The sequence below is a fragment of the Melospiza melodia genome, chromosome 2 (assembly GCF_035770615.1).
Source record: "Melospiza melodia melodia isolate bMelMel2 chromosome 2, bMelMel2.pri, whole genome shotgun sequence".
Taxonomy (NCBI): domain Eukaryota; kingdom Metazoa; phylum Chordata; class Aves; order Passeriformes; family Passerellidae; genus Melospiza; species Melospiza melodia.
In genome coordinates this window covers 122,025,360-122,038,989 of record NC_086195.1, presented here as the reverse complement: position 1 = coordinate 122,038,989, position 13,630 = coordinate 122,025,360, and the positions used below count along the sequence as shown (strand labels likewise).

General features: G+C 43.7%; 1 protein-coding gene across 1 annotated transcript in view; it reads left to right on the top strand.

Moving 5' to 3' along the window:
- The first annotated feature begins 262 nt into the window (after positions 1-262).
- Positions 263-13,630, top strand: part of RFX8 (regulatory factor X8) — a 31,706-nt gene continuing 18,338 nt past the window's right edge. Inside the window, exons 1-5 of the mRNA XM_063150523.1 lie at positions 263-354; positions 3,729-3,852; positions 6,656-6,717; positions 8,188-8,274; positions 12,535-12,585. Of these exons, the coding sequence (XP_063006593.1) occupies positions 263-354; positions 3,729-3,852; positions 6,656-6,717; positions 8,188-8,274; positions 12,535-12,585 (416 nt within the window). The remainder of the gene's footprint in view (positions 355-3,728; positions 3,853-6,655; positions 6,718-8,187; positions 8,275-12,534; positions 12,586-13,630) is intronic.

The window sequence follows — 13,630 nt, the reverse complement described above, 5'->3', positions numbered from 1 at the left end:
TGGGCCCTGCGGGGCGGGAGGGGCGGGACGGGCCGGGACGGGCGCGGACAGCGCTGCGGGGCCGTGCGGGCCGTTCGGGGCGGGAGGGGCGCGGACAGCGCTGCGGGGCCGTGCGGGCCGTTCGGGGCGGGAGGGGCGCGGACAGCGCTGCGGGGCCGCGCGGCAGGGTCGCTGGGCCGCGCGGGGCGGGCGTTACCGCCGTCCGTTACCCGCCGGCCCCGCACGCCCCGGCCCCGGCCCCGGCCCCACCATCGCGGTCCCAATGGAGGACGCGGAGCCGCAGCCCGTCCCGGAGCCGGCCGACATGGCTTACTTCGGCCCCACCTCCCTCACGTACCTCCCCGTCCTGCAGTGGTGGGTGCTGGCCCTGCCCGCCGCCCGGGGCTGAGCGTGGAGCGGGGAGGCGGCGCGGCTGGCTGGGCTGGCCCGGGGGGCTGGCAGGAGCTGCCTCCCACGGGGAGTGCAGGAGTCCCGCTTTGAACTCTTCTCGAGGTTTCGTAGGGCAGGAGTGTGGCTTGCTGCAAAGGCCCCGTCATCATGGTGATGCATAAACGGTACCAAGCAAGCAGGGAAATTTCCCCAAAAGACCACCTAGTGCCTCGAGCCTTGGTGATACAGAGGTGGTTTGACATGGGGGAAACGGGACTTTGTCCCAGCCTGCCCGCTGGCTGGGATCCGGCCCCCGGCAGCCATCCATCCATCCATCCATCCATCCATCCATCCATCCATCCATCCATCCATCCATCCATCCATCCATCCATCCATCCATCCATCCATCCATCCATCCATCCACGTGCTGGGATGGCTGCCGCGGGAGGATCCCCCCTCCGGCTCCACCACGTACTCCGCTGCCTGGTGGGCTCCTGGAGCACACAGGTGGCTGCGAGCAGGTGGCACACGGGCACTCGGGGTGATGCTGGATGTTCGACATTCTCCAAGGTTATTTTTTCTTGAGCAGAAGGTCGAACTCTTTAATGAGACATTTTGTGTAGTGGAGGAAGGTTGACACAATTGTTTTCTTGGGCTTTGAGAAGAGCATCATCTGCCATGTAACAGCCACAGAGAAACCAGGATTACTTTGCTTGTCTCCCCAAGCACAAATGAGTCCTGCTCCTAAATAATGTTAAAGTGAAACAGTAACAGCACATACAAACTTTTAACTCATCAGCAAGTGATCCTAAATAATTTTACTCCCCCCATCAGTCATACCTGAGCAGTGGGAGTTAGTCTGTGTTTTCCCTGGGATATAGATACCACTGCTCCCATTTTGAAAAGACTGAAGGAAGAGATTCCTGCAAGGTCATTCATCCAACAGGTCTGAGACACAGCATAAAACTGAATCATAAGCAATCCTTGAAAGAATGAACTAATGATTCTTTTCATCATGACAACTTTCATTTCATGTTTGGAAAAATTTTGAATGTTCAGCTTCATTTTACAGTTGGTGCATTTCCAGCAGCAAACCAGATTTTGCTCTAGAAATGCTTTAACAGCAGATTTGCCAACCTGTATGATGGCCTGGCTGCTAAAAGTTCAAATAGAACAGGTGGCAAACTCTAAACATTTGCAGTCTATGTGAGGTCCTAAAATCAACAGGATAAAAAACCCTTCAAAATGTGTGGATAGACAGTAGATGAATGGAGGAGGTCTTTCCCCCTGTGCTTTTTCTTTAACCTCTACCTTTCTGCCTTACCACACTTTCATTTTTATTTTTTTGTCTTTTTTTTCACAGTTTTGTTTTGATGCATGCCATAAAAACTCAGGTTTTGAACACCTTGCGGCTAATAAGCAAGAAGAGGAGTGCTGTGCTCTTTTCTGTGCAGATTGCTTTCCTGATAGAAATATTTTTGCATTATGTGTCAGCACTAAGAAGGTGTTTGACTTATTATTTCAAAAAGACTGGCAGCTTAATAGACAAAAAAAAAATCACGAAATGGATTTCCCAAATACTTTGTTGCTAAGTAGTTAAATGCTGAGGAAAAACTATTGGCAGAAACCAGCTACTGGAGCATGAATTAATTTCTGATGCACTTCCAATGATTCTTGTGATGTTATATTAAGGATGAATCTGAACTTAATATTAATCTCCTCTGAGACTGCTCAATTGTGAAGAGTTTTGAGATGCTCTAGAAGAAAAAGCACTTCTGCCTGCTGGAAAGCAGGACGCTTATGTAGAATGAATTTCATTTACCTTTTAGCCTTTTAGATGATGGGAAACGCCCTATTAGAGCAGCAGATCCCCTGTCCTTGGGTGCAGGTTCCTTCTCAGGTGTAGCCATGAAGCCTTTGCTGCTGGATGGTGGGGCTGGAGGTGGTGAGGAGCTGGCAGGGAGCCCAGCAGAGCCTCTTGGGTTGTTGGGTGAGGAGATGTCTTCAAGGAGGTGTAGGTGAGGCTTTTGGGGGTCTTTTGCTAGGGAGAAGGAAAGCTGGGGGAAGCAGATAGCATTCTTAGTGGAAAGAGGGGAGGAGGCACAAATAACAGTGAGGTAAACATCATCAGCTTCTTGCTCAGTCTGTTCTAGCAAGCCAGTTTGCTGTAGACCTTCTCCACTGTCTTCTGACAAAGCAACTAAGATAAACAGCTGGGGTGCCTGAAGTGAGGGTACTAAAGCAGAGGATGCTGACTTGAAGTCCAGCTGACTTATCACACCTGGTGAATTGAAAAGTCTGCTTCCCCAATGAGCTCAATTGTCAGTAAGGACACAGTGAGTAACTGGCACTGTGCTGCGCAGGCATTCAGCTGATAAATTAATTAAATATGCATAAATAATTTGCTAGAAGGGAAACAGAGTCAGAGCAAGAAAGCGCCGTGATACGAGCAGTGTGTCATGCCTTGAAAATTAATCCCTCTGCCCCTTTGATTCAGCTCTGCTCCCATATTTGTACTGTAGCCTGTTATCTTCTGACATCAAAACCATTGGCATTATTTTACAATTAAAGATCATTTTTTTCCTGGTGAAAGTAATACTTAGGCTAATAAGTAACCAAGTTTGCATTTCCCTTACCTTATTCACATGAGTAGTTGCATTTACATGACTGTGACCATTCTGATTAGTAGGATGAATCAGGGAATTGACAAAAGGATGGATGTTTAAACAGCTAAGCCTGTTTCAGTCCTGGCAGTTCTGTTATATAGTAACTGTGAATTAAAACTCTGTTCTCCTATTAAACTTGTCCTAAAATCATGAAAACAGAATGTGGTCCTTTATAGTTTGTGCACTCCGTCCCAGAACACCATATTTAACATTTTAGGTGAAAAAAATGCTCATATTATTATTTTTGGTATAATGGATACCCTTCTATTTAGAAGACTGAAGTTAGATTCTTTGATATAACAACATTTTGCATATGAGAAATTCTAATTCTGTCTGTATTGGTGTTAATGTTATAATGGTATTACTAAGTTGTATTGTTTTAATTTAAAAATTATGAGAACTAGTTAATTTCTTAGCAGAATCTCACATGACCTCTTAGATGTTGAAAACAAGGAAAATAGGGCTTTAAAAGTTAGAAATAAACAGAGAGTATACATGTCCATATATATATGAAAAAGTAATTTGTTTCCCAGGATACAGAATAACACAAAGGAAGTAGCTCTTTTTGATTCTATGCTTCTATAAAATCAGAATGACTGTTACAGAGTTCACTGAAAATCTAATAACTATAAAAATCTAACAATTCTTTCTTCTAACTCTGACATAAACCAACTAATGATTTTTGTTTTAAAGGCTAGCTGATAATTTCTATTTGTGTGGAGGATGCACTGTACCCTGCCGGCTACTATATGAGCTGTATATTGAAACCTGCAATCCAGATTTCAAGATTCAAGTACATCCATCCACCTTTGGAAAGGTACAAGGTAGATAGGATATACAAGATAAGAAGTAGGGATGCCTAAAGAGAAAGCCTGATCATCAATTTTACACACTGCATATCAAAAGACATTAAATAACAAGGAACAATGAATATGTAATGAATTATGCTTTTGTGTTTTCTAATGCGTTTCTGCTAAGCATTCATGTAGATGCATTTCTACCAAAAGAAAGGGTATTGTTTGGGTTGCAGTTTATTTTCTTAAGGGAACTGGTGCATGATACACTAGCAAAGATTTCTTTTGCCAATATATTTTAGAAAGTTTTACAGTTTTCTTTTTTTAACAGCAGAAAGTTATGCAACTCATTCCAAGGAGATGATTCTTCTGTCTTTAAAAGACACCTTTGGTTGTTACATAATTTTATACTTTCCCTTTTCAGTATACTTGAGGAGATTTTGCTCCAAACATACCCCAAAAAGTTGCTACAGAATCATCCAAGCAAAACAAATGCAGGTGTAGAACTGAATCTCCTTCTAACAGTTCCACTTTTCTATTACATAGAGGTTGATATAACCCATGGAACAACTGACACTTAGAAATCCAAATTGCAGTCAACACCATAGCTATTCAAACTTTTTTAACAAATTAAGGAAGATATTGTGATTATTTGTTTAAGACTCCTTATTCAGACTTCAGAATTTCCTATTTTATATGGCTAACTTTCTGTTAATTTCCATAGTAAGAGCTACTAAGCATTGTTTTAACACAAGCCCAAAATAATTTAAGTACAAGTTGTACCTGAAGTCAGTTTCATTTGTATAGCTAACCCCATTCTATGAATCATTTATCTCGATTCAGTTGAATCTAATTCTTTTACTGGATAAGTTAAATCACTTTTGCTGAAAATTAATATTTGAGTGAATGATCCAGTGTAATTTATTACCACAGCTTAATGGATCATCGCCCATCAGCTAAGACCATGGATAGAATTTGCCTGGTTCAGCATAGACATTGGCCATGAAGCTTGTCACCTTAAAAGTCTCTAGGTAGCCACTGGAGAGAAATAAGTAGCTACACTACACATTTCCTCACACTAAATGAGTCAGCTCAGACAGCCCAGATGAAAGGGGCCTCTGCCCTGCCATTTGTTTTTCCCATTGACTGCAGTGAGTATCTTAGACTCCTCTGCCTTGTAGCCATGTAGATGAGATTAATGCTCCTCCTGTACCCTCCCAGTGCTCCAGCACGGCTGAGTTACCACCTGTAAGCCAAGCCTTGGTGTGGGTTACCTTAATGTGCTTGACTTTTAAGCTGGGACAGGCACAGATGAAGTGTGAATCTGGTCACATGGGAGAGCTGAGCCAGCCAGAGCTGCTGTGGGCTGGTGCTTGCAGCTATTTTGCTCACAGCCTCAACCAACCCAGTGCATTGCAGTGCAAGTTGGCACATCTCAAAGCAGCAACCCAGTGCATTACAGTGCAAGCTGGCACATCTCAAAGCAGCAAGCTGGGCTGCGGCTCCCCAGTGCCTTGAAATGGTGTGGCTGGCTTTCTGCAGCAAGAGAATGGACCTTGTAGCAAGAAGATGAGTAGAGCAGGAGCTGCAGCAATCCTGGTTTAACCTGAGTGCATGTGTAATCACTTGCCACAGCTTATAATGGGCTGAGCTATTAATAATTTACCAAGCTGTAGTAACCTGACTGTGCTCCATGTGTGTGGACTACAAGGGCTTTTGCAGCCCAGCCCCATGTGGATCAAACTATGGTGGTTGAAGGCACTGCTAGTCTCATCTGCCCTGTCCCTCGGCCCAAATCCATCACTGTCTCTGTAAGGAATGGCAGTCTGAGGAAGGATATGTCTTGTGCCACAAAAACCCCAGTTTCATAGGCTGCTCTTTTAGAAAAATGGGATTATGCTAAGCTATCACCTTGAGAAAGGGAGCAGCTGGGGTGGGTGCATGCAGAAACATGCAATGAACAGGTCAATCATAAACCCTAGAGGTGCATGTTGATGGGTTCTTTATCAGGCCTTTGGACCAACAGCACACTGTGCAGAGTGCAAGCTTTGTGCTGCTGAGTGGAGACTCTCCTTGTTCCCCACTAACACAGAGTAAATCCTCTGTTCCTGCTATATTGGGAATATTAGAGTGTCCTGGGTTAGTCCTGGACCCAGGTGTCCTGAGTTAGTCTCTGTTAGTCTCAGGACAGCTCATGCAGAATAATCGTAGTGAAGTGGATTATAACCCTGACAGTATCTAATTACTCTGTAGAGCCCAGCCTTGGCAGATGCTGCATGACCTCAGTTCACACCACCACAGTGGTCAAAAGGTTGCTTTGCAGCTTGATGATTCTTGTCCTTTTAAGACAGATAAGTCTGGCCCTATCCTGTCAGTACACCTTCCAAGAGTATGTGGATAGGTGAAGCCTTGTGTAAGTCCTTCTTTAATGAGTAAGGCTTGAAGGTCTGGCAGAGTGTGGGACCATCAGGGCACCTTCAGGTTCCCCCAGCTGGTTGATCCTGCCCTGGCTGCAGGGGGTCTCGGTGTGAGCACTGTTTTCTAGTTTTAATAGTTAATAGTGCATAGTTAATAGTTTTAATAGTGCAAACTATTAAAAAATTCTTACCTGAGAGAGGTAATCCTTTAAATTATTAAGCCTTGGATCCACAAATGCCTGATTGAGTTTAGTTCAACAGTTACCATTTGAGAGGTATGTAAGAACAGGTAGCCTGGAAATTATGAAAAGCAAACAAAGTGATTAAAGACAAAAAAGTGTGCCAGATACATTTTTGGATCTTTGAATGAATTTGCCAAGTATTTTTAATTTTCTGTTTGTTTATACAGCTTATTCAGTTAGTTTTTCCAGGCCTGGTGACAAGAAAGCGAACCACAGCAGGGAGCATCAGGTACTGGGTTTTTGTCCTTTCTTTGAAAATGTTATTTATAACTATTCTAATAAAATTTTAAAGTAAGTAACTTAGCAGCCCCAGCACTGTAGTATGGCAGCTGAATTGTTGATTGCAAGTCTGTAACACAACCCAAGATCCAGAGTAATTCATGGTGTAACCAAGGACATTAAAATAAAGTTAATTCCATGAAAACCACCAGATCAGATCTGTTTTGGTAAGGCATGAATTCCAGATTGGATTGCTTTTTAAATGACCTTAGTGCTCCAATTTGTATTGGCCATTAACAGCATGGTTTGCATGAAACATTTGCCAGACATCACAGCCTTACTGAGAGCTCTTCAGACACTGCATCTCTGGGCCTGGAAAGACTGGCCCTGGGATGCACAGGGGTGGTGATTAATGATTAATTATTAATGATTAATGTCTATATCGTGCTTTTTGTCCCTGCACACATCCATGGAGTGACCCAGCACATACTGATGGTCAATGGAGATATTGTACAGTTTCAAACCATTTAAATCAGACAGCTTCAGGTCCTCCTCCAAAATGTCCTTTCTTTTCCCTTCCCTCTCTTCTAGAGCACAGAGAGTTTTGTGATTTTTCATATCCAAAGTTATACTTGCACACTGAATATCCAGACTAGGAAAAGAGATGTTTTAATCTCGTTGAGGCTGAATAATTTTACAAGCATTTTGTGTAGCTGTCAAGTATGGGCTTTGAGAACAACATGCCCTGACTTGTCTCCACAAGTCTGGACTTGCATTCAGCTTGAGCCAAGAGAGCCTTGTGGGTTTTGGGGAGTGCCTCTCCTCAGACACTCGTAGGCTCCTGCCCACAGCAGGCAGGGATTGGGATGGTGTTTGGTGGCCTCCATGCTCTCTGCTGCCGTCAGCAGGGGGTTCCCTGCTCTGGCTGCAGGTGCCCCAAAGCAGGCGCCGCTCCCCTGGCCCGCAGCTGGCAGCACCCTGGGAGCAGAGGTGGTGCCTCTGTTTCTCACTGCGCTCAGATAAATCTTACACAAGGTCTGGCAGTTTGCTTGAGTTTTAGCTTGCCATGACACTGATGGGCCATCCAGTCACTGAGCTGCTGTGAATGGCCGAGGAACAGCTGCACTAAGCCCTTCAAATTCCGCGGGGATATGGGGACCTCTGCCTGCTAAGTCTGTTTCCTGACTTCACTAACTGTCCTGTACAAATCTGAGGCACTCCATTCACTGGCTTAAGTTTTATTTCATTTAGAAGAGGGTATTACTGCAGGGCAAAAACTGTTAAAGGGAGTTTGGAAAAAGCTTGTGTAATTATTTACTGTTTGGGAAAATAAACATTCAACAGAATTTAAAAGACAAATATTGCTTTTCCTACTTCATCTTTTCTTGATTAAACAATATGATCATCTGCTTTCAAAAAAGGATTATGAATTTGCTGACTTATTGAAAATCATACAGTTAATATTTTTTTAATTTTCTAGATATCATTATGATGGCATAGCTATCAAGAAGGAGTCTTCCTTTTATGCACGTTTTTGCTGTCTTCTGTATGAACAAAATTATCTCAGGTTTGTTTTTAAAAATGTTGTAATCAAAAAATGACACGACTGTCTATATGTTTTCTATCCATGGAAATCTGTAAATCTTCTGTTGAACACTGACAATAGCATTATGTTTTTCTTCTCTTTATAAACACTGTGAAAGTGCTGTGCCATTAAGTGCTGTGCCCTGATAGACAAGCTGCGTTTTGGAAACAGACACTGCCTAATTAGACTTCCAAAAATTGGACGTTTTAGCCACATAGATCTTAAGAGCTGGAACTCATGCTGAACCTAAAAGAAAAGCTTAATATGTTAAGACTCTAAATGGGAGCTCAAAAAAACCCATATTGAAATGGCTTCTTGACATTCTATCACCTTCCTCATTAAACAGCAGGCTGGAGAAATGTATTACATTATAAATGACTGTGCTGTTTTGAAGAGTCCTACACACAATCTTGTTATCTGGGGTTTTACTGCTTGAAACAGTACTTCAAAAATACTTCATTCACTTGCTTTTAAAATATCAGATTTTAAAATCACCTCTTGTAAGAGAACATCAATAAGAAAATGTGTAAGACAATTAAAAATGGATTGCAAAACTTAAAAGATAAAGTCCTAAAATGAATGTAAGACACTATGGTAGGTTAAAGGGTAGACAGGAGCATATTGTGGGCAGGAGAGGAAGAATTCTCATGGTTGAACTCATGGTTCAGATAAACAAACTACAGGCTTGAATTTCTTCCCCCCCAAAAAAGAAAAAATAAAAGAAGAAAAAACGCTGCCATTCTGCAGCAGTTTTACTCTCATTTATACTGAAGAAAAAAATTAGGTGCAGTTTGTGCCTTGGACTTTGAAGACCAGGTTTGTATCCTCATTCTTACAGTCTTGTACATTAGTTTAGTGTGTATATATGGAGATACATCATTGTTCTGTGGCATGAATGCTAGGGGCATACAAATCACTCTATAAGGACCCAGATATCCGGTGATGCTGAAACTGTTTCAGTGATATTTTGTATAATATTTACTTAATTGAGTGCATGCTTTGGAAGAACATGGAAAAATTACACCCATAGGTTTGTTGCCTTTCTTCACAGGTTTTATGGCAGGTAATGTTGCAGAAGTCCATAGAGGGACAAGGATAAATGTTGAGACAGGACAGAGGATCAGGTTCTGTAGATGATTGACTGGCAGTCTGTTGTTGTGAGACTAAACAAATTATTCATAGGAATTTGAGGCTGGTTTCTCATGTCACACTTACTGAAGGGGGATATCCTTCACTTCCTCTGTACCCAGTACCCAGAACAGGCCTAAGGTTTCACATCCACAATGAGGAAAGGTCTTGTCCACTGTTTAAGGGATACTGCGGGTCTCTGGCTAAGTTTCTGCTGGTCTTTCCTTTTCATGGAAAGAAAGGTGTTTCCCTGCAGCATCACTTAAAAATAGCAATTTTGATGGGCATAAAAGGAAAGCTGATTGCTCTGGCCATATGAGAGCTGAAAGAGAACAGAATGATTTGAACTGTTGCTCTTTTTTTCCTCCCAGTGTAGAAACATGAGAGAAAAAATGATAAAGTAGGAGGAACCCAAGAAGCAATGTTAGCTGAGTTTGGGGCAGGTGCAGAACGGAGGACTTCAGCCACTGCTGGGAGACAGACACAGCACATCTGCCAGCAGAGCTTCTGTCTTTGTCCCTCCTCATGGAAATGAGCCATCTCCTCTGTGGGCTGGGGAACACCCTGCAGGTCCTGTTAACCACAGGGGAGCTGCTGCCCTGGCTGCTCCAGGCCTCCTCCTCCTCCTCCAGCAGCTGCAGGGGTGCCTGCCCAGACACTACTCCTAAAAAACTGTGTTTAATTTGGCCAGGGCAAGGAATAGGATGTGCAATGCAGGGAAAGGACTGACATCAACCAGCCACCTACTGATCTGATTTTGGCTCTTAAGATAAACACCTGTCCTGTTGAGAAAGGCTGAGGGCTGGTGTTCCTCAGCCTGGAGAAGAGAAAGCTCCAGGGAGGCCTTAAAGCACCTTCCAATACCTAAAGGGAGCCAACAGGAGAGCTGGGGAAAGACTTTGTACTGAAAAAGGGTAGGCTTTGGTTGGATATTAGGAACAAATTCTTTATAATGAGGGTGGTGAGGCACTGGAACAGGTTGCCCAGAGAAGCTGTGGATCCCCATCCTTGGAATTGTTCAAGGCCAGGCTGGATGGGGCTCTGAGCAACCTGCTCTAGTGGAAGGTGTCCCTGCCCTTATCAGTTGGACTGGATAACCCTTGACAGTCCCTTACAAACCAAACTACTGTATGATTCTGTAACTATGCAGATTAAAAGAAACCCCCAAAATATAAAGATCATATTCAGAATAAGATCATATTTCTAGTGGCAGTAGAAAAGTCTCTTAACTACAAAATTACCTTGTCCGATGCTTCCTTCATTAAACACAATTTTAAGAAGACACTAAAATGTTGAGGCAAGCCAGACAGCTGAAATTAGAACAGCTTCCATTCTAAATTCAGCTGTCCCAAGCCAACATGCAGGCCCACAACACCTGGGCAGATGGGTGTCACAATTACTTCTTAGTGTCTCATATAGCACAGCAGGAGAAAACAGAGAGAAAGCAATAGAAAAGCACAAAATGCAGCCGGAGGAGGATGAGTAGCACGACTCTGAAAGAAATAATTAGGTCACATACTAAAAAAACATCTGCTTCAATCAAATAAGTGAGTTAGTTTCCATTTGGGTGGAGTTTTGTAAATTTTTTGCAATTAAGTAATGAAGGCAATAACTCATCTTTGCTGTCCTATCAGTAGGGCTCAGTACTTTTTGAAATCACCAATAATTTTTCATGATCCAATAAAACTGATAAAACCAGCATTGGAAAAGTCTACATTGTTTTTTACTTAAAAAATTGAAATTTAGAAAAAGTAATTAAAACTTGATGACTCTTTTACCTGCAAGAAGAAATTATGTTCTTATATAAGCAATCATATGTGTAAACACAGCAGGGTGTTTGACCTGTAATGTCAATTTTTGAGAGTGTATTTGTGTGGAAATTTCCAAATCAGAGTGAAGAAGATTTATGATGTAGCATTTCAGTGCAGTCCAGTGCCAGTCTGCTGTCCAGACCCCTCTAATGGGATAACTTCTCTGGCTTGTTGCCACTTGCCTCAGGCAGAGGCTGGGGGTATCTGTTTCACTGGGGAAGGTGTCCTAAACAGCTACTGTGCCCTCCCATGCCTGAATAAATTCCAACATGCAGATGCTTTTTCTGTCACACCTACCAGCCAGGAAAGTGCATCCCTGAGCCCAGCTGAGAGACCACAGCATCCATCGGTCTGTGGAATGGCAAGGAAAAGAATGGCTCCAAAATTGTGGACTATTTCTAGTTACTGCAAAGGATATTTCTTGACCATGATAGCCAGCAAGTGACATGGTGCTGGTAGTGAGGAACTAGGCTTCTGAAGGACCTGACAGCCTGGGAGCTGTGCTTGTGGCTGTCACAGAAAGGGCAGTAGGATTATAATGGTTTGCCTTTAAATACAAAGAAGGTGCTTGTATTTTGATGGTGAGTGGGACCTTGGATGTGTCAGGGTTGGAACATATCCACATAAGGGCTGATGAGGATGGTCTGACACAGCACCTGTGATTCATTTAGAAATCTTCAATGCTTTGAAGATATGTGTACTACTGCTCTGATGATGGTGCCATGAAAATAGTGTAAATATATGCAGCTGTAGTCAATGAGGTCCACAAATGTATTGCAGACATGAGGGAATATGATTTGTATTACAACAGAATGTGTTCCCTCTTGGAATGGGAGCTTTGAGGACAAGCCCTCCCTGCAATGGTACCTGGTCTGGCTCAGAGTACAGCAGCGTTTAAAAAATGTCATTGAATTCTGGTTCTGTAAGAGCTGGTTTTTTCATTCTAGTAATAGGCAAGGTTTAGGCTCCTGACTGGCTAGTGAAGCAAACGTACTAATTTTTCATTTAAAAAAATTATTTTGCTTCTAGCAAATTAACTTTTCTAATCTCTGTGTAATCTGACAGTCAACAGCATGCACATTCACCTTCCCTTCTTTCATTTTTCTTTTGTTCTTCCCATTTGCATCTCTGTCATTCTTTATTTCATCCCCATTGTTGTATTTCCCATTTTAGCTTTAGTTCCCACACCATAGCATCACCCAAACTCTGCAAGAGAAATGGTGAAACTCCTTGTGATTTTTTTGTCTCCCATTTTCCCCTTCTCCCACCCACCTCCTCTTTTGTGTGTTCTGTGTGTACCCAGGCACTGCTCTCCGGGGGAAGCGAGCATCTCTGATGTGCAGCTAAGCACCAGGTGAGTCCCAGCCCCTGTGGTAACAGTGGGAGGGCACAGAGCTGTTTGCCAGGGTTCCATAGGGATTTGCCCCTAACCAGCACCGAGCTCCTGGCTGGCTGCTGGGGCACTCCCTGTCTGTCCTGGGTGTCCCTGTGTCAGGGGCTGGGAGCCAGGCTGCCCAGGGAGCCGAGGCACTGGAGGCGAGCCGTGCTGATCCCTGTTGCCATAGCAGCAGCAGCAGAAGATACAGCTGGCTGCCTTCTCAGGGAGAGCAGAGATGGAAAATATTCATTAATTTTATTTCACAGGCTTTAGAAATCTTTAGGAAGGACCTGTTTGAAAGAAGTGTTATGAAACATCTCTGCTTACATGTGTTTGCTTTGTCCAGTCACCACTTCTAAAATGTTTGGGCAAAAGAGTCACCAGCTCTACCAAACATACTCAGCATGGATGTGGTGCCCTGTGTTGGGCAGCCAAATTGGTGGCTTTGCTGGAGCACAGTTTTCATGACAGAGTAGGGCAGAGGGAAAGGGGGTAAGGGCAGTCCTGTGGATGGCAGAGAGTGCAGAGGAAGCATTTCAGTGGCTGGAGTTTGCAGGAGGATAAGTTGTTGCACTTGTCCCCTGTCCCTTCAGGGTGTATGGTGGTAGCCTGGTTTGTAATGCATCCCAGCAGTGAAACGCAGCAGCCAGGTTCTGATCAGACAGCCTGCCACCCTTCCAGCCAGCCGAGTCCAGCAGGAGCCTTGAGTCTGAAATGCTTTCATGGACACTGAGCAGGGGTCAGCAGCAGATGGAGGCTTGACTGGAGACATCCAGTTTTTACTGGCAACATTGCCTCTGCCTCTGCTGCCATCAGCCTCAACAAAAGAGGCAGGGGGAGAGCTAGGAGACAGCCCAGCAAGAAAGCAGCCTGTTGTGCCTGCTTTCAGCAGCAAGCCAGTGGTCAAACCTTCACAGGTCTGGGTAAATTCTGGCTGTGTGGAACACCACGGGCAACTTGAAAAGTAAATGGGAAGCAGTCAGAAACAAAATGCCATCTAAACTTATGTGTGATGCAGAAA